General features: G+C 36.4%; 1 protein-coding gene and 1 pseudogene across 14 annotated transcripts in view; both read left to right on the top strand.

Annotated features, from left to right (window-relative positions):
* The window catches only part of YEATS2 (YEATS domain containing 2), a 103,358-nt gene that overhangs the window by 37,634 nt on the left and 46,956 nt on the right, over positions 1 to 18,768 (top strand). For 12 of the 14 annotated variants that reach the window (XR_008710515.1, XM_055568918.1, XM_055568915.1 and 9 more), the window contains 5 exons: positions 1,615 to 1,776; positions 10,501 to 10,612; positions 14,480 to 14,528; positions 17,214 to 17,390; positions 18,342 to 18,584. Coding sequence is in view for 13 of the 14 variants with exons in the window: in XM_055568918.1 (XP_055424893.1) it covers positions 1,615 to 1,776; positions 10,501 to 10,612; positions 14,480 to 14,528; positions 17,214 to 17,390; positions 18,342 to 18,584 (743 nt within the window). In the remaining variant the exon portion in view is untranslated. The remainder of the gene's footprint in view (positions 1 to 1,614; positions 1,777 to 10,500; positions 10,613 to 14,479; positions 14,529 to 17,213; positions 17,391 to 18,341; positions 18,585 to 18,768) is intronic. The other 2 variants (XM_055568921.1, XM_055568913.1) reach the window with 1 other exon arrangement.
* LOC129643817 (60S ribosomal protein L30-like) lies at positions 1,634 to 10,486 on the top strand (annotated as a pseudogene).

Below are 18,768 nucleotides of genomic sequence, written 5' to 3'. Positions count from 1 at the left end.
TCTTTTTTTTTTTTTTTGTCTAATTGCTCTGGCTAGGACTTATAGTACTGTGTTGAATAAAAATGGCAATAGTGGACATCCTCGTCTTGTTCCTGATCTTAGAGGAAAATCTTCTGGCTTTCACCATTCAGTATGATCTTAGCTGTGGGCTTGTCATGTATGGCTTTATTATTTTAAGAATTACTTCCTCTATATGCAGTTGTTGAGAATTTTTATTATGAATATATACTGAATTTTGTCAAATGCTTTTACTGCATCTTTTGAGATGATTATATAATTTTTAGCCTTCATTTCATTAATGTGATGTGTTGCATTGATATGTAGATGTCAAACCATCCTTGTATACCTGGAATAAATCTCACTTGCTCATGTTGTATGATACTTTGAATGTACTGTTGAATTCTGTTTGCTAATGTTTTGTTGAAGAATTTTGCATTTACTTTTATCAAGGATTGTTGTTTAGTCACTCAGTCATGTATGACTCTTTTGTGACCCCATGGACTGTAGCCTGCCAGGCTCCACTGTCCATGGGATTTCCCAGGCAAGAATACTGGTGTGGGTTGCCATTTTCTACTCTAGGAGATCTTCCCAACCCAGGGATTGAACCAGCATCTCCTGCATTCACAGGCAGATTCTTTACCACTGAGCCACCTGGGAAGCCCTTTATCAGGGATACTGGCTTATAATTTTCTTCTCTTGTAGTATCCTCATTTGGCTCTGGTATTGGTAATTTTGGCTTTATAAAATGAGATCATTGAGTGTTCCCTCTTCTTTTATTTTTTGGAAGAGGTTGAGGATTGGAATCAATTCTTTATGTGTTTGGTAGAATTCACCCTTTAAACCACTGGTCCTGGAATGTACTTTTTTGGGAGGTTTTTGTTTGCTGATTCAGTCTCCTTACTAGTAACTGTTCTGTTCAGATTTCTATTTCTTCACCATTCAGTCTGGATAGGGTGTCTATTTCTAGGTTTTATTCAGTGCTGCTAAGTTGTCCAGTTTGTTGATGTGTACTTGTTCTTAGTCTTTTATGATCTTTTGTATTTGTGTGGTATCAGTTGTAACATCTCCTCTTTCATTTATAATTTTATTTGTTTGAGTCTCTCCTCTTTCTTGGTAAGTCTGTGTAAAGATGTTTGTCTATTTTATCTTTTCAAAAAACCAACTCTTCTGTCTTTGACCTTTTCTATTGTGTTATTTAGTCTCTGTTTCCACTGTGATCTTTGTTATTTCTTTCCTTTTTCTAACTTAGGGTTTAGTTTGTTTTTCTCTTTCTAGTTCCTTAGGGTATAAAGTTAGGTTGTTAATTTGAGATTTTTTTTTCTTTATGTAGGCATTTATCACTATAAACTTCCTTCTTAGAACTGTTTTTGCTGCATCACTAAAGTTTTGGTATGCTCTATTTCCATTTTCAGATGTCTCTAGGTATTTTTTTTTAATTCTCTTTTGATTTCTTTTTTACCTATTAATTGATAAGTAGTATGTTGTCTACTCTTTATGTATGTATAAATTTTCCCATTTTCTTCTTGTAATTGATTTTTAATCTTGTTTTAAGTAGTAGTTAATTGGTTTGTTAGGAACAAAGATTTCAAGTTGTTTTTTTTCTCTCTACTCTAGGTATATACCTCCTGATAAGAGAGAAGAAAATGACCAGTCAACCCACAAGTGGATGGTATATGTCCGAGGCTCTCGTAGAGAACCCAGTATTAATCATTTTGTCAAGAAAGTTTGGTTCTTTCTTCATCCCAGCTATAAACCAAATGACCTTGTGGAAGTTAGGTGAGCAGTATTTGAGTTATTAAACCTCAGAAGTACAGAATTACTGAAGTGAAAGGAAAGTGATTTAACTTAAGAACACACCTTTGAAATTCTTGTATTATTAATAATTTTTTCAGCTTTGGCTTTTAGTCACAATATAATTTTAGCTGTGGTTCTTTATTGCAGATTTCTGTCTCACTGAACAGGTACCATCCCCACCTGTCAGGTTGTTACCATATGAATTACACCAGCTTATTCTCCTCTCCTTTGGAAATAACTTGTTTATATAGATATAGATAAATATAAAAATGTTACTGTTTTTATGATTATCAGAATATATTAGAATTTAATAAAGGATTCTGACTTTATAGAAATACTTAATGTTGTAAGTTCCCCATGATCTCACCCTCTCAGAAGTAACCTTTAATGATATTTTTTTCTGTTTTTAATCTAGCAAAGCTATTGAAGTTTTTTGTTGTGATTATTTCACAAAGATGGAATGATTTTATACACACACATACACACACACACACACATTATATATATACACTCTTGTAAAATTTGTTTCATTTAGGTGTATTGTTCACATCTATATGTGATGTTACCTATCACATGTATGTTCACTATATGAATGTATTGTAGAAGTGGTTCTGGTTTATTATCAATGAAATCTCCTGTATCTTCAGCTTTCTTCAGAACATTCCTTTAGAGCACTCCTAACTCTTAAGTAAAACCTGACTAATTCCTGAGAACACTGCTTCTTCTGAGAAAACTTTCAAGTGGCAACTTCTGGTTTTTTTTTTCCCTCTTACACACGGTGTATACCATTGGTTCTAGAAATGGGTGCTTGTCTGTCTGTCTTGTATTTGTGGCTTCCAGACCAGTTTTCCCCTTCTTTTCTCTAAAAACTTCTGCTCCTTTGAAATTTCATAAGATCTGCTGCTTCTCCTTTTTGGGAGCATTTACTGATTTCCTAGTCATTCCTCTTTCAAATACAGTTTTAGCACCTAGTGTGCTGATACTCCCTCTACCAGTCCACTTGCCATCACTCTTAAGGACTTTGATATGCAGATAGACAAGTCTTCTAAAACCTTGGTCTCCCAGTTCATTGATTTCCTTACTTTAATAATAATATTATGTTAGTGATATACCATGGAGTCTAAGCTGAGTAAGGAGAGAAGGAGATTACATTGGGAGATTACACAATAGCAGTAATGGGTAGTGAAAACTGGTGTGGACAAGAAATGAAAATCTCTTTGGGGGTCAAAAAATAAATCTATTTCTAATAAATAAATTAGAAATGGAGCTGGAAGATAGGCGTTGTTGGTCAAAAAGTCAAATACTTGGAAATGAGATTTTTGTAGCTAGTACAGAACATTTATATTCTTCATGTGGATATTTAGGTATATATTAATTATCAGCTGATCTGTCCTTTAATATGCACTTAATTCTCATAAAAACATGGATCTGATGCTAGATTTTGTTAATAATTTTGATTCCTGTACTAATACTATACTATTTTAATTGTTTTGCTTAATAGAGTATGCTGATCTTAGGTAGAGTATGTTCCCCTGATTATTATTATTATTATTCTACAGTTTTTGTCTTGGTCATTCTTGAGTACATATGTTGTTCCAGATTACTTTAGATTCTAAGTGTCGATTTATGGATTGAAATCGCATTGAATTAATGATTAATTTTCATACTTTTTATGATATTGAATCTTTCTATCTTGTCTACCCAAGAGAATGAATCAGAGTAAGAGTTTTCCGGTGCAAACAAGGTTTTTTTCTTTTACTTCCTTTATATTCTTGACATACTTCATTTGATAGAACCTTGGATAAGTGTTGCTATTCTGTTTTATTCTTATGGTACAGATTGATAAAGGAGCAAGTACATTCGCAGGCTCTCAAACATTAGAGTTGAAAAAACCTTGTGATTTTGTTTCAGTCTATACCTGATTCATGAAACCTTTTAGAAATACCCAGTACAGCTCATCTAGCCTCACCTAGAATTCCACTGGTGACCTATATTTGTTATCTTTGCTAGGAATACCATCTTCCTATTGTCTGTTTTCTTTGCTTATACACACATACATATGCTTATGTGTACACACATGTACACAGTGTAGCTGTCTTTCTTAAGATCTGCTGTTTATCCTTTAAGACATAACTCAGAAGTTAACTTTCTCAATGATTCCTTCTTTGCCCTACTTTCTTTCAGGGGTTAAAATACAAGTAAATGATTGTTTACTTGAATTCTTGGAATAGTAACAATATTTTGTACTTTAAGATAATTTAAGATTAACAGTATTTTCTGAGTTTAGATATCCTAACTCCAAATTAGCCCATTGTTTTAGTACAGATATTTTAGTGATTTTGTTAAGAAGTAGTAGGTGAGTTTAAAAACCACTTTGTCCATAAAGATATAAATATTAATATAAAAAACATGTCTTAATGTCCAGGCAAAAATTCCATACAGTAAAACAGCAGCAGCAACAACACTGTTTTAGGAAAGCATTTTATTTAATGTAAAACGTGTGAATCAGTTAAAATGTATTAATCATATTTTTCTATTGATGATAAACATTTGATTTACTAAAAATGGGGTTAGAGGCTCATTATGTAAAACCCTAATACTTTAATGATGCAAATCAGTGCCCATGTTATTTCTCAGTTCTCATCCCAAGAATTGGACTTTGTGAAACACATGGCTTCCTTTAGGCTGTAGAAAAGTATCATGCAATAATATATGAAATTGTATTTACTAAGAAATCTAATCTGTAGGTAAAGGTCACATTTATCAGATTATATTTTAAGTCTGAGGAAATCCAGGGGAGACATCATGCCATAGCTCCTTGTCAAATTTCTCTCTCACCTTTTACATCTAGAGTATCTTCTGTTAATTCTAAATGAGCTTTGTTTTGTGAAATTTATGAGGTTTCACATTTTCTGTTTGACTCATGCCACTTGGACAGTATTCCATAATTAGGTGTGGTGATATATCTGACCAGTTAAGTTTTTCACAGCTTCTGAATTACACTATTACCGCATACCTTTCCCAAGAGCATACTTTTACTGTACGTTTTATTAAGTACAATACTATGATTTTTAAATAATGTTTTAAAAGAGAACCTTGCTTGTGTGTTTCTAGAGAAACAGTTTGTTAATGATCAACCATACCTCTGTTTTCATAGCAAGTAATATATATAAATTTGTTATTACACTTACTAATTTACATGTATGTCTCCCTTACTAGATTCAGAACTTCTGGATGTTTGGGAATTTTTCTTTATTGTCTTTATCTAGAATCATGTCCAGCATGTAGTAAATGCTCATTTCATGTTGAGTGAATTATGAATTCGTGATGTGGGCCTTTCTATTTTTAAGTGGCTATGTTTGTTTGGATGTTTTTAATTACATTGAGGACTATAAAGGAAGCTGAGCACCTAAGGATTGATGGTTTTGAACTGTGGTGTTGGAGAAGACTCTTGAGAGTCCCTTGGACTGCAAGGAGATCCAACCAGTCTATCCTAAAGGAAATCAGTCCTGAATATTCATTGGAAGGACTGATGCTGAAGCTCCAGTACTTTGGCCGCCTGATGTAAAGAACTGACTCATTGGAAAAGACCTTGATGCTGGGAAAGATTGAAGGTGGGAGGAGAAGGGGATGACAGAGGATGAGATGGTTGGATGGCATCACAGACTCGATGGACATAAGTTTGAGCAAGCTCCGGGAATTGGTGATGGACAGGGAAGCCTGGCGTGCTGCAGTCCATGGGGTCACAAAGAGTCAGACACGACTGAGCGACTGAACTGAATTATATTGAGGAGAGTCCTAACTTCCTTTAACTTCTAACCAGTATACTTCCATACATTTTGTGACACCACACAGAATCATTATAAACTCTTTTCCATATAGCTGTTGTTCAGATATTTTGAGAGCACTGTTAGGTCTCTTCTGTTTTCCTCCAAGCCAGACATCCACATTTGTTTCAGTTGTTTATGTGACTTTGTGTTCCTCTGCCCATATAATGTGCCAGGTTATATTCTCTGGCACATTCCAGTTTATCTGTATTCTTAAAATATTCTTCTTAGAACTAAATTTTAAACTTCAGGTATGACAGAACATTAACCTGTGTCCTTGATTTAATTTAACTCTATGTTCTTTACGAGACTTTTAAGATGTTTCTTGTGTCAAAGTATCTAGAGTAATGTGATGAGTAGGTGAGATCTTTTCAGTTGACTTGAAACTTAAGGATAATCTCTCTGAACCAAAGTGCATGTGTGTTTCCCATGCACTGTGAATCTCCTTGTCAGAGCACATTACCTGATGAAGAGCATGGGTAGATTCTGCTCCTACATCCCATCTGTTTTCCATTAAGTTCAGTTGCCATGGCCATCCTTAGCCAACTTTCTAAAAGCTGTGACTGTAAACTTTGATTTTAGGCACAAGACAGTCACTACATGTTTGCTAGGCTTAGGACTCGATACAGGGATTTCAAACATGAAGAACACATGGTTCCGGTGTTAGAATATTCCTGGCCTTTGTGTGTGAGAGACTACAATGGACTAGGCCCCCAAAGGACTGTCCTAGTGAGCCTCTTCAAATTGTATCATTTTAAAAAAAGGATCACAGGGGCCGCAGGGGGCCGCTCTGGAGCCTGTTACTTGAGATTAAGCCTCAGATTCACTACTTAATTGCTCTGTGACCTTCTGCTAGTTACTTGGCCTCACTGTGTCTCAGAGGATATTTCATATTGTGGTTATAAAGATTAGATTAGTTAATAGATATAAAGGGCTTAGAAGAGTAGTAGGATTATGCTAAACAATATAAGTATTTACTTCTGCTGTTGTTACAAGGAACAGAATGTGTTTACCCTTCAGGGTGGACAACTTAGTGGAATGTTTTAGATTTTTTGAAGGTCCTATGGAGGAAGAATTTATTTGTGATTGCAGAAAGCATACAACTTACAGGAGGAAAATGAAATATTTTTTATAACAGAGCTCGTCAGAAATGTAAGCCCTTTCTTGCTCCCCGGCCATCTTGGCAGTTGCTCTTGGTTGGGGGCATCCTGTACCTAAGACCAGAAGATGGTGGCCGCAAAGAAAATGACAGAGTCACTGGAGTCGATCAACTCTGGGCTCCAACTGGTTAAGAAAAGTGGGAAGTATGTGCTGGGCTACAAGCAGATTCTGAAAATGATCAGACAAGGCAAAGCGAAACTGGTTATCCTCACCAACAACTGCCCAGCCTTGAGGAAATCTGAAATAGAGTATTATGCTGATTGGCCAAAACTGGTGTCCATCACTACAGTGGCAATAATACTGAATTGGGCACAGCATGTGGAAAATACTCCAGAGTATGCACACTGGCTATCATTGATCCAGGTGGTTTTGATATCATTAGAAGCATGCCAGCACAGACTGGTAAAAAGTAAATTGTATACAAATTTTCTTTAATAAAACTGGCCAGGCACAAAGACAGAAATACAGATCAATGGAACAAAATAGAAAGCCCAGAGATAAATCCACACACCTATGGACACTTTATCTTTGATAAAGGAGGCAAGAATATACAACAGAGAAAAGACAATCTGTTTAACAAGTGGTGCTGGGGAAACTGATCAACCACTTGTAAAAGAATGAAACTAAAACAGTTTCTAACACCATGCACAAAAATAAACTCAAAAGGAACTAAAAATCTAAACATAAGACCAGAAACTATAAAACTCCTAGAGGAAAACATAGTCAGAACACTCTGACATAAATCACAGCAGGATCCTCTATGACCCACCTCCCAGAGTAATGGAAATAAAAACAAAAATAAACAAATGGGACCTAATTAAACTTAAAAGCTTTTGCACAATGAAGGAAACTATAAGCAAGGTGAAAAAACAGCCTTCAGAATGGGAGAAAATAATAGCAAACAAAGCAACTGACAATTAATCTCAAAAATATACAAGCAGCTCATGCAGCTCAGTACCAGGAAAATAAACGACCCAATCAAAAAATGGGCCAAAGAACTAAACAGACATTTCTCCAAAGAAGACATACAGATGGCTAACAAATACATGAAAAGATGCTCAACATCACTCATTATCAGAGAAATGCAAATCAAAACCACAATGAGGTACCATCTCATGCCAGTCAGAATGGCAGCTATCAAAAAGTCTACAAACCATAAATGCTGGAGAGGGTGCAGAGAAAAGGAAACCCTCTTACACTGTTGGTGGGAATGCAAACTAGTACAGCCACTATGAAGAACAGTGTGGAGATTCCTTAAAAAACTGGAAATAGAACTGCCATATGACCCAGCAATCCCACTACTGGACATACACACCAAGGAAACCAGAACTGAAAGAGACACGTGGACCCCAGTGTTCATTGCAGCACTGTTTACAATAGCTAGGACATGGAAGCAACCTAGATGTCCATCAGCAGACGAATGGATAAGAAATGGGGGACACATGTACAATATTGTAAAATAACTAGCCTCCAATTAAAATAAATAATTTAAAAAAAAATGGCCAGAGCTTATTTAAATTAAAAAAAGAAATGTAATAGGAAGTTTCATTAGGTAGTGGATTTGGGGTCACTAGAAGTGATCCTAAAAGACTGGTTGGCTATTTGACTTAATTAGTTGGACGAGGAGTTATGCTTCATTCTATATTTTTAAGAAAGCCATTTTTAAAGTCCAGTATTCTGTGAGTTTTTCTTCTTGGTTATTGATACATTTCACCCCCTATGAGGAATCTGTGCTGTGCTTTGTGGCTGAGTCGTGTCCGACTGTGTGACCCTCTGGATTGTGACCCACCACACTCCTCTGTCCATAGGGGTTCTCCAGGCCAGAATACTGAAGTGGATTGCCATGCCCTCCTCCAGTGAATCTTCCCAACCCAGGTCTCCCACATTGCGGGCGGATTCTTTACCATCTGAGCTACCAGGGAAGTCCAAGAATACTGGAGTGGGTAGCCTGTCCCTCCTCCATGGGATTTTCCTGACCCAGGAATTTAACCGAGGTCTCCTGCATTGCAGGCAACTTCTTTACCAGCTGAGCTACCAGGAAAGCCCTTGAGGAATCCTGAAATACAGAATTATCTTCAAGGGAAGCAGTCCTTTTTTGTGTGAAACACATAATATCTTTTGAAGTAGAATATTTGGTAGCTGATGTCTCATCTGTTGGTAGGTCTTAGATTCCTTTTTTGCTTCCAAAAATATGGTTAAGGAGGAATTTCCTGTTAAAATCCTTGTTCCTTTTTCCTGGTTTGTCTGTCTTCTGTCTTCCTACAGTCCTTCCTATCCATTCACTAAAGTTTAGCCTATAAATGGTAAAGCACAGCTGATTTACTATATCCTTTATAAGAGAAGTTCAGCATACAAACAGTATGATTGACGAATATTGCAAAATGAATTTAGGCCATTCACTTAGCTTTACTGGAATTTAAGTGACTAACCCTGTCATCTATAGAGTTTTCTTTAATTATTCTTAAGTCCACTATGTTTCTAGGCCCTGCTGTATCTCTGACTTTGGATTCCTTTTCAGGCTGCTGTCTCAAGTCAACCTTCTCATTTGATCCCACATCTGTCTTTTATTTCTGTCTGAATTTATGCTGACATCATGGCTGCTTCTCTTGCTATCTCAGCTGGTTTCTTCCAGGCACTCTTATTTCTTTGCTTTCTTTTTTTCCTAGTTTATAATACAATTGTTGTTTTCTCTACTTTCTAGGCTGCTGCCATATTCAGGGATTTTTCCTGCCTTGGACTCTCCTGGTAGCCTCTGGCCTTGTGCCTGATGATTCATATCTGTTCCTAGACTCCTCTCAGGTTGTTTTCTTGCACTCCCTCTACCTTACTGAATTCATGTCTCTCCTTAGTTTTTCAAAAGCACATCCCACTGAAAGTCCTTTCTCCCTGCAGTCTTGGCATCCTCTCTCATTATAGTAATTCCAGGCCAGTGATTCATAATAAACATTTTCACTTTAAAGCATTCTCTCTTTCCTCCATTAACTTAAACCATGTTATTCTTAAGTACATGGGGGTCTCAATTACATTTTTAAACTTTTTATTATGGAAAATTCCAGACATAGACAAAGTAGAGTATATTGAATCCTCATGTACCCAGCACCAATAATCAACAGCAAACTAGTCTTTTTCTCATCACTCTTCCTTTTTATTTCCTTCACAAATTACATTTTGACTGAAAATTCTCATCTGTTTAGCAATCACACACATTCCTCTCTATTCACTAAAATTATGTAAAGTCAGATTCAATTTTTTTTAAGTCTTCTTAGTAGATAGATTAAATAAATTCGTCACCTTTAGATTGAATATGGTTTATTTTGTTTTTGCCAGAGTGGAGGAATAAATGAGTGTTTAGGGGTAAGGAATGTCCCTCACAGCCTCTGTCAGGTAGCAATCCACAGTTCTGGCTTTAATACTGTGACATCTGTTAAATCACCTTAGTTTCCTGTCCGTGAAAATGATGACACTGGATTATATGGTGTAAGTGTCTTAGCTCTAAGTATTCAGTGGTTGAAAGTTTAATGTAGATTTGAGTTGGATTTTTTTCTTTTATAGTTTAGCATTTTAGCAAAATTCAGCATATTGATTTAGCATTAACTGAGGAAATATAAATAATCATCAGAAAGATGTGACATTCTAACGTACCCATTATGGGAAAACTTCCTTTTCTAGAATGAGAGAGTGAACATGGACTAATACATTAATATCTGCTTTTCCCTAGAGAGCCTCCTTTTCACTTGACCAGAAGAGGCTGGGGTGAGTTTCCTGTCAGAGTTCAAGTTCACTTTAAGGACAGCCAGAACAAGCGGATAGATATCATACATAATCTGAAGGTATTGTAACAAAACAAAGCGTTGCTCCCCAGAAATGAAGTGTCTCTTTTCACCTACACCTGAAGTGGTAGGTTAGACCTTCTGAGAGAAGTTAACCACAGATGGTGGAAGGAGGATAGATCTGTTTGAGTGTGTTCTGCTTACTGCTGCAGTATTTGTCCTCTAAATGTTGAGTAAAGGGTCACTTTGCAACAAACTGTATGTTCTTTAAAAAGATGAGCTGGTTGAATAATCAGAAGACTTGATCTCTGATCAGAGCTCACTATTACTGTGTTACCTGGGGCTAATAAGTAAATGAAATCTTTTCCTTTTTAATCTATATTTTACTTTTTTACGTCTTAATTTTCTGTAGAAAGAGGCACAAATAGTAATCCTTGTCTATTTATCTCCTAAGAATAAAGATAGAAGTGAACATATTTTAGAAAATGTAAAGTCCTGAGCAAGGTTGTAATACTTTTGGAATCCTTAACTGATATATCCACATGGTTTATTATGTAATCATTATAAATTTATTTTACAAAGTGTTTTCTGTACATGGGGAAACTACCATTATAGTAAGTGAAAAGCATAAATATAAAACTATATATATAATATGAGGTCAACCAAGATTTTAAATAGATGGAAAAAGACACAAATATACTAAAAAGTTGGAGTAATTGAAGTAATGACATTGTGGACAATTTCTCCTGCCCCTTTTTTCTGTGTGTGTGTGTGTGTTTCTTTTCCAATTTATATAATAAGCATTTAGCGTTCATAGTCAGAAGACAGAGCATTTTTGTAAATTACCCTTATGCCCCTCTCTGTAGTAGTCTCATGTACATTTTCTGTCCGTAAGATATAATCCTAATATTGAACTCCTTCCAAAGTACCCTTACTTTGTGGTTTACCACATTATTCCCATTAATTGCTTTCAGATGAGTCTGAGTGCATTTTCAAAATTCCCTCTTTGTTCCCTTTATTCTACAAACGTACCCTTTCCAACCTTAAAACCACCTGAAATTTGTCCTCCATTGTTGGTAAACAGCACTGCTAAACTTCATGTTTAAGTTATTTTCTAGAGATTACTGTAAAACAAGATTTTCTTACAGCCTCAGTGAAGAACTGAAACCAAGTAAAGAATATTTAGCCACTTTGTTCAGTAGGGCAGGATATGTTCCCACTTAGAGGAAGGTCTGAAATAGTCTTGCTTTCCCCTTAACTTATTTTAAGCACTGCACATGCCATCTTGTATTGCACTGGGCTCAGTCCTGATCCCTAAAATAAAGGGAATTGTTTGCATACTTTTTATACACATTGTATTGTCCTTATCACTTAGAGTTTCTGGTGAATGAGACAGTTTTAAAACAGCAGTATTTAAAATGTTACTAGATTTTTCTCAGTTTTACTATTTATCATATATTGATTGGCCTTGAGAACTTAAGCACTTCTGTTATGACCATTGATCTTTATTTATACTGGAGTATCATATTTCCTGCTGTTTCTTTGTTAACTCTTAGAACCATCTTTGATTCATCCCTCTGTGTTCTAAATGTTTATTCACTTGCTGACCATGATTCTTTCTTCATAATTTTTCTTATAGACTATCCTTCACTATTAGACTAGGCTATTAGTCTACTCTGTCTCCTGATTAGCCTTTTTAATTCCAGTCTATCTCCCTTCCCCTCGGTCCGTTCTGTACACCACTGTCAGATTATTCTTCAAACACGAGAACTGTTACATTATTCTGAGAAGCTTTGATTGAATGTCTGTTACTCAAGTTTAGATTCCCCTGCCTGGTATTGGAGACTCTTCACATTTTGATTTGACATACTTCCCCTAAATTATGTCACACTAATCTCCTGTGTGAATGTCCTGCTCCAGTCAGGTCAGTCTCTATTCATGTCCCAGAGATACTTTGGGCCTTTTCTGACGTTGTCTTTTATTCTCCTCCCTTCTCCTATGCCGGTGTGGATTCTTTCCATTCTTTAAGATCCTGTGTAGCTTTTCTTGGTTACTAAAGTCCACAGTGATCTGTATTCTGAGATTCGGTAGTATGTAACAATCTATATTTGATACTGTAATGATTATATTGCATACTAAAGACTCTGTTAAGAGTTCTGTAACATTTAAAGTTTCCAGGATGAATTCACATATCCTGCATCCTTGAATAGTCATCTGAACCTCTCCTAGTCATCACCACGGAGCACAGTAATTCCCCAAACATTCTGTTTATCCATTTAGTAAATAAACTTTTGGAAGCTTCTCTCTTAAATTTACTTAAAACTGCATGACCCCTGCCCCCCTCTTCTAACCTTGATCTCATTTATCATTGTTTGATTTCTGGAGTAGACAGAACAGGATTTTGTTTTGTTTATTAATTCTAAAATGTTTATTGATAACTTTCATATCTCTCCTTAAATCATTCCTCCTCCAGCCAAAACCTGTTCTCGTAACATTGCTTATATGCTATGCTTTCCAGTTCTCTTGCCATTTTGATAATAGTTCTGTTTTGTCAATGTCTCTCGCAAAACAAGGTCCCACAAATAAAATAGAGGCCAGTGCAGTTTACAGAAAGACTGTTATTTCTGTGCTCTGGAGAACATGAAAATGGATATAGCCTTAACATTGCCTATATCTTTTATAACAGTCGCAAAGAGTCAGACATGACTGAGCGACTTCACTTTCTTTCTTTCTTTATAACAGTCACCCTATTGGTGAAGGTTTAAGCATTAAAACTCCAGATCTCTTCCATGGGGCTACTGTAAATCTACCCTGTATTGCCTTTTAAATTATGAATACTAGATCTCATGACTGAGTTGTCGTCTCTGTGTTGACTGCTAAGGAACTCAGCCAAGCTTGAAATCTACCTCTTGAAAGCCTTTGTTGTTGTTGTTTAGTTGCTAAATCGCGTCCAACTCTTTTGTGACCCCATGGACTGTAGCCCTCTAGGCTTCTGTTTCCATGGTGTATCCCAGGCAAGGATACTGGCGTTGGTTGCCATTTCCTTCTCCAGGGAATCTTCCTGACCCAGGGATCAAACTCAAGTTTCCTGCATTGGCAGGCAGATTCTTTACCACTGAGCCATCAGGGACCTTCTTGCAAACTTTTAAAATTTTACATTTATTAACCTCTTGGAAAAGGAAATGGCAACCCACTCCAGTGTTCTTGCCTGGAGAATCCCAGGGACGGGGGAGCCTGGTGGGCTGCCATCTATGGGGTCGCACAGAGTCAGACACAACTGAAGCGACTTAGCAGCAGCAGCAACCTCTCCCTGGCTTCGTATTTTTCCCCTTCCCTCCTCTTCCCCTCTTTTCCTCTCCCCTCCCTCCCCACTTCATCATTTTTACCTGTTGAACTTACTGTGTAAGATTTATATTGGCAAGCTGCCACAAATCCTTTTTTAACTTTTAATTTAAAATATAAAATGCAAGAATATGAACATATCTTCTTTGTATGTAATTGTAAACTTTTTTGTTTATATTATTAACATTACCTCAATGTATACTCCTTTCTCTCCTCTAAAATAAATCATCCATGATGGAGATATACTGGTAGTTATTAGTATTGCCTAAGTTTTCCTTCATTTTTTCCAAAAGTGCTTAGTAAATATAACCTAAGTATTTAATTGTGCCATCACACTGCATGTATATTTTTATAGCCTGTCTTTATAATAAGTGCTTATATGTCTGAGGTTGTTTTATTTATTTTATTCAATTTTTCTCTTAGAAAATTGAGGGCTTTTATTGATGTGATAAATCAATAGTTTACATTATGAAAAAGTAGATATTATGAAAGGAAGACTTGCAGTGAAAGTGTTTTAGATAAGATTGTATCCTAAGGTTTATAAGTAAGCACAGTAAAACTTAATACTCTTACTTCTCTCAATAGCTGGACAGAACTTACACTGGCTTGCAGACTCTTGGAGCAGAGACGGTAGGTTATTTTCCTGCAGTATTATTTGGGAACAAGTAGAATGAAAATTGATCTTTGTTTTTAATTAGGAAAAACATGAATGCTAAATTAAAAAAAATTTCTCCCCCCATTTTTATTTATTTTTTAAAAATTGTGATAAATTTACACATAAAATTTACCAACTTAATCATTTTTAAGTGTTCAGTTCAGTCGCTCAGTCGTGTCTAACTCTTTGCGACTCCATGAACCGCAGCACGCCAGGCCTCCCTGTCCATCACCAACTCCCGGAGTTCACTCAGACTCAAGTCCATCAAGTCAGTGATGCCATCCAGCCATCTCATCCTCTGTCATGTCCTTCTTCTCCTGCTCCCAATCCCTCCCAGCATCAGTGTCTTTTCCAGTGAGTCAACTCTTCGCATGAGGTGGCCAAAGTGGTATTAAATATATTTACATTTTCGTGCAGCTGTCACTAGCATCCATCTCCAGAGAACTCTTTTCATCTTGGAAAACTGGAACTACTCATTGATCATAACTCATCCTCTGCCCACAACCCCTGGCAACCACTCTTCTACTTTCTCTGTCTATGAATTTGACTGCTCTACCATATAAGTAGAATCATACAGTGTTCTTTTGTGTGTGTATGACTGCCATATTTCACTTAGCACAGTGTTCTCAAGGCTCATACACATTGTAGCACATTAGAATTTCCTTGTTTTTAAGGCTACAGTCTCTCAGTCACATCCAACTCTTTGTGACCCCGTGGACTGTAGCCTGCCAGGCTCTTCTGTCCATGGGATTTTCTAGGCAAGAATACTGGAGTGGGTTGCCATTTCCTTCTCCAGGAGATCTTCCCGACCCAGGGATCGAACTCAGATCTCCCTCATTGCAGGCAGACTATCGTCTGAGCCACCAGGGGATCCCTTTTTTAAGGCTGAGTAACATTCTGTTGTTGGTATATGTCACATTTTGTTCATCCATTTATCTGCCAATGAAAGCACTTGAGTAGCTTCCATCTTTTGGCTATTGTAAATAATGCTGCTGAGAATGTGGATCTGTCTGAGTCCCTGTGTTTAGTACTTTTGGGTGTATAACCAGAGGTGGAATTGCTGGATCACACAGTAATTCTATTTTTGATTTTTTGAAAAACTGTCACACTTCTTATCATAGCAGCCGCACCATTTCACCTTCCCACCAGCAGTGCATAAGCATTTCAGTTTCTCCACATCTTTGTCTGCATTTGTTGTTTTCTTTTTTTTGTATTTTCCAGTAGGTGTGAGGTGGTATTTCATTGTGGTTTGGGTATACATTTCTGTAATGATTATTGATGTTGAGCATCACTCAGTGGTTTATTGCCATTTATATATCTTCTTTGGAGAAATGTTAATTCAGATTCTTTGTCCATTTTTTAATTGGGTGTTTGGTTTCTTATAGCTGATTTTTAGGAGGTCTCTCTCTGTGTTCTCGGTATTAATCTCTCATCAGATATATAATTTGCAGATATTTTTCCCCATTCTGTGACTTTCCTTTTCACTCTTTATTGTGTTCCTTTGATGTGCAAAAGTTTAAAATTTTGATATAGTCTATGTGTTTTTTTTTAATCTGTACATTTTGTATCATACCCAAGAAATCATTGCCCAATTCAGTGTTACAATACTTTGCCTCTATATTTTCTTCTGTGAGTTTTATTGTTTTAAGTGTTATGTTTAGGTCTTTGATCTACTTCGAGTTAATTTTTCCGTATAGTAGAAAGTAAGCATCCATCTTCATTCTAATGCATGTGGATCTCCAGTTTTCTCAGCACTGTTTGTTGAAAAGACTATCCTTTTCCCAATTAGTGGTCTTGACACCCTTCAGAAAATAATTCGGCCATATAGATTCTTTTTAGTGTGTGAGAGTATATTCTAGCCTAATGATCCATGTGCCTGTCTTTATGCCAGTACCACACTCTTTTAATTACTATGATTTTGTAATAATATCTTTTGAAATCAGAATGTATGAGACCTTCAATTTTGTTTTCTTACCCCATCTCCACCCCCTGCCCCATCCCCCCCACTTTTTAGTGTTCATGATATATCAGCAGTAGCCATTATGATGAGAATTAGCTAAGTTAAACCTTACTCTCTTTATGGAAATGCACTGTGTTAGGTCAGAACATATTTATTGATCATGTACCATATGCTAGGCACTGGTTCAGGTACTGAGGACACAAAAATCAACAAATGAGAGCAGCTGCAATTCTCAAGGGGTTTTATTCTTGATTGTGTTGAGAGTGGGAAGAAAGTATATAGTAAACATAAATGCAGATAAGATAATTTCACTTACAAATGAGTGCTATAAAGAAGAGAATAGCTGGGAGACAAGGGAATTGCTTTTGCTAGGTTAGTTAGGGAAGGCCTCTCTGAGAAGGTGACTTTTGATTGAGACCTAATGGTGAGAAAGAGGCAGTCATATGAAGATTGGGGAGGAGAGTGTTCTAAGGTACAGAAACACTAATGGAAAGTCCCCAGTTTTATGATTGGTTTCATTGAGTTATTTATTAAGCTAGATTAGATTATATCCTGGGGTAAATCCTTTAGTTATTGAGATTGAAGTATAACTAGGAATCATTTGCCACATCTCTTAGAGCACCATGTTCTGAGATGGGTTTGGGGCTTTCTGTGACATTGATGATGGATTCATGAGCCCAGTTGTTGCATGGTTGTGTAGGTAGTGGATGTTGAGCTCCATCGGCATTCTCTGGGAGAAGACTCCGTTTATCCTCAGTCCTCTGAGTCAGACATCTCAGATGCCCCACCGTCCTTGCCTTTGACCATTCCAGCCCCCATGAAAGCGTCCTCACCGATAAAGCAGTCACATGAGCCAGTACCTGATACCTCTGTGGAGAAAGGTAATATATATTTTTCCATGTATGGACATGCATTTTACCTTGTATGGAGCGTTCCTTTCCCTCACTTGATAGTGAACTGCTGTCTTTAGCGAGTTAAGAGTATATGGAAAAGAAATTGTCCATAAGTAGGCATGCTGCTCTCCTACAGAGAGGTAGTATGAAAATAGCCAACTCTTTACTCTTCTCAGAAAATTTTTTTCATAAAGTTTTGTCAACATTTCATAGAACCTAGAACTCACTGAGAAAAGCATATTTATTCTTTGAATATAATGGTTTCCTCTGATAGATACAGGAAGACTTTCTTTTTTGAACCCTGATTGTGTAAACAAGAAGCTTGAATATTAAGTATCTTATCTTACTTAAAATACAATAAAAGATTTGTTATCATGCATTTTGACCATGGCATCATTTCATTTAATAGGCATATAAGCATATAATGAAGTATTTAGGTGTTCATTTATGTAACACAAACAGATACAATATAAAATTGATTCTGAATCATATTGATTTAATTGGTAAACCTACATTTTAATGTGTGTGAATATTTTAGTTCTTTTATAAAAATCTCAACTTTATTCCTCTTAAATTTTAGTTGCATCGTTTTTATGGGCATTTAATAAAACAGGATATCAGTAGATTAAACACATGCTTTCTTTTGAGTTTTTCCTCTTTGAACAGTTTTTCAATTCATATATAAAAAGTGGGAGAACATAATGAACTTGTGTAAATTTTATTATATACTGTTAATGTGTTTTCTGATTTTTTGAAACAAGCATTTTGATGAAATATGATTGTAGGTGTGATATTTACATTTCACCCCAAAATATATAAAGCGGTATTAAATACCTGTCTACTCTGTTTATTTTACTACTGGTAAATGGCTTACATAGTTGTTGAAATGATAAGAAATTTCAGATTGATTGATGATTTATTTGCCTCTTTCATTTCAAGAAGGATTCCCAGCCAACACTGAAGCTGAGAGACACACTACATTTTATTCTTTGCCATCATCATTGGAACGAACACCTACCAAAATGACAGCATCCCAGAAGGTTACCTTTTGTTCTCATGGCAATTCAGCTTTTCAGCCAATAGCATCGAGCTGCAAAATTGTGCCACAAGGTCAGATTCCTAACCCTGAGTCACCTGGAAAATCCTTCCAGCCTATCACCATGAGCTGCAAGATTGTCTCAGGTATACATGGTGTATGTGAAGTTGGTGTGTGTAAAAATTGTTAGAATGACAAAGCAAAGTGGTTTTGGTTGTTGTTGTTGTTTTTTAACTTCTTCTAAGCAGGGTTTTTGTTTAGTTAGCAAGCAAGCTAGGGACTTCCCTGGCAGTCCAGTGGTTAAAGATGCACTTCACTGGAGGGGACACA

This window comes from Bubalus kerabau, chromosome 2 (genome assembly GCF_029407905.1).
Source record: "Bubalus kerabau isolate K-KA32 ecotype Philippines breed swamp buffalo chromosome 2, PCC_UOA_SB_1v2, whole genome shotgun sequence".
NCBI lineage: Eukaryota > Metazoa > Chordata > Mammalia > Artiodactyla > Bovidae > Bubalus > Bubalus kerabau.
The sequence above is the reverse complement of the archived record's forward strand: the minus strand, read 5'-3'. Positions and strand labels throughout refer to the sequence as shown.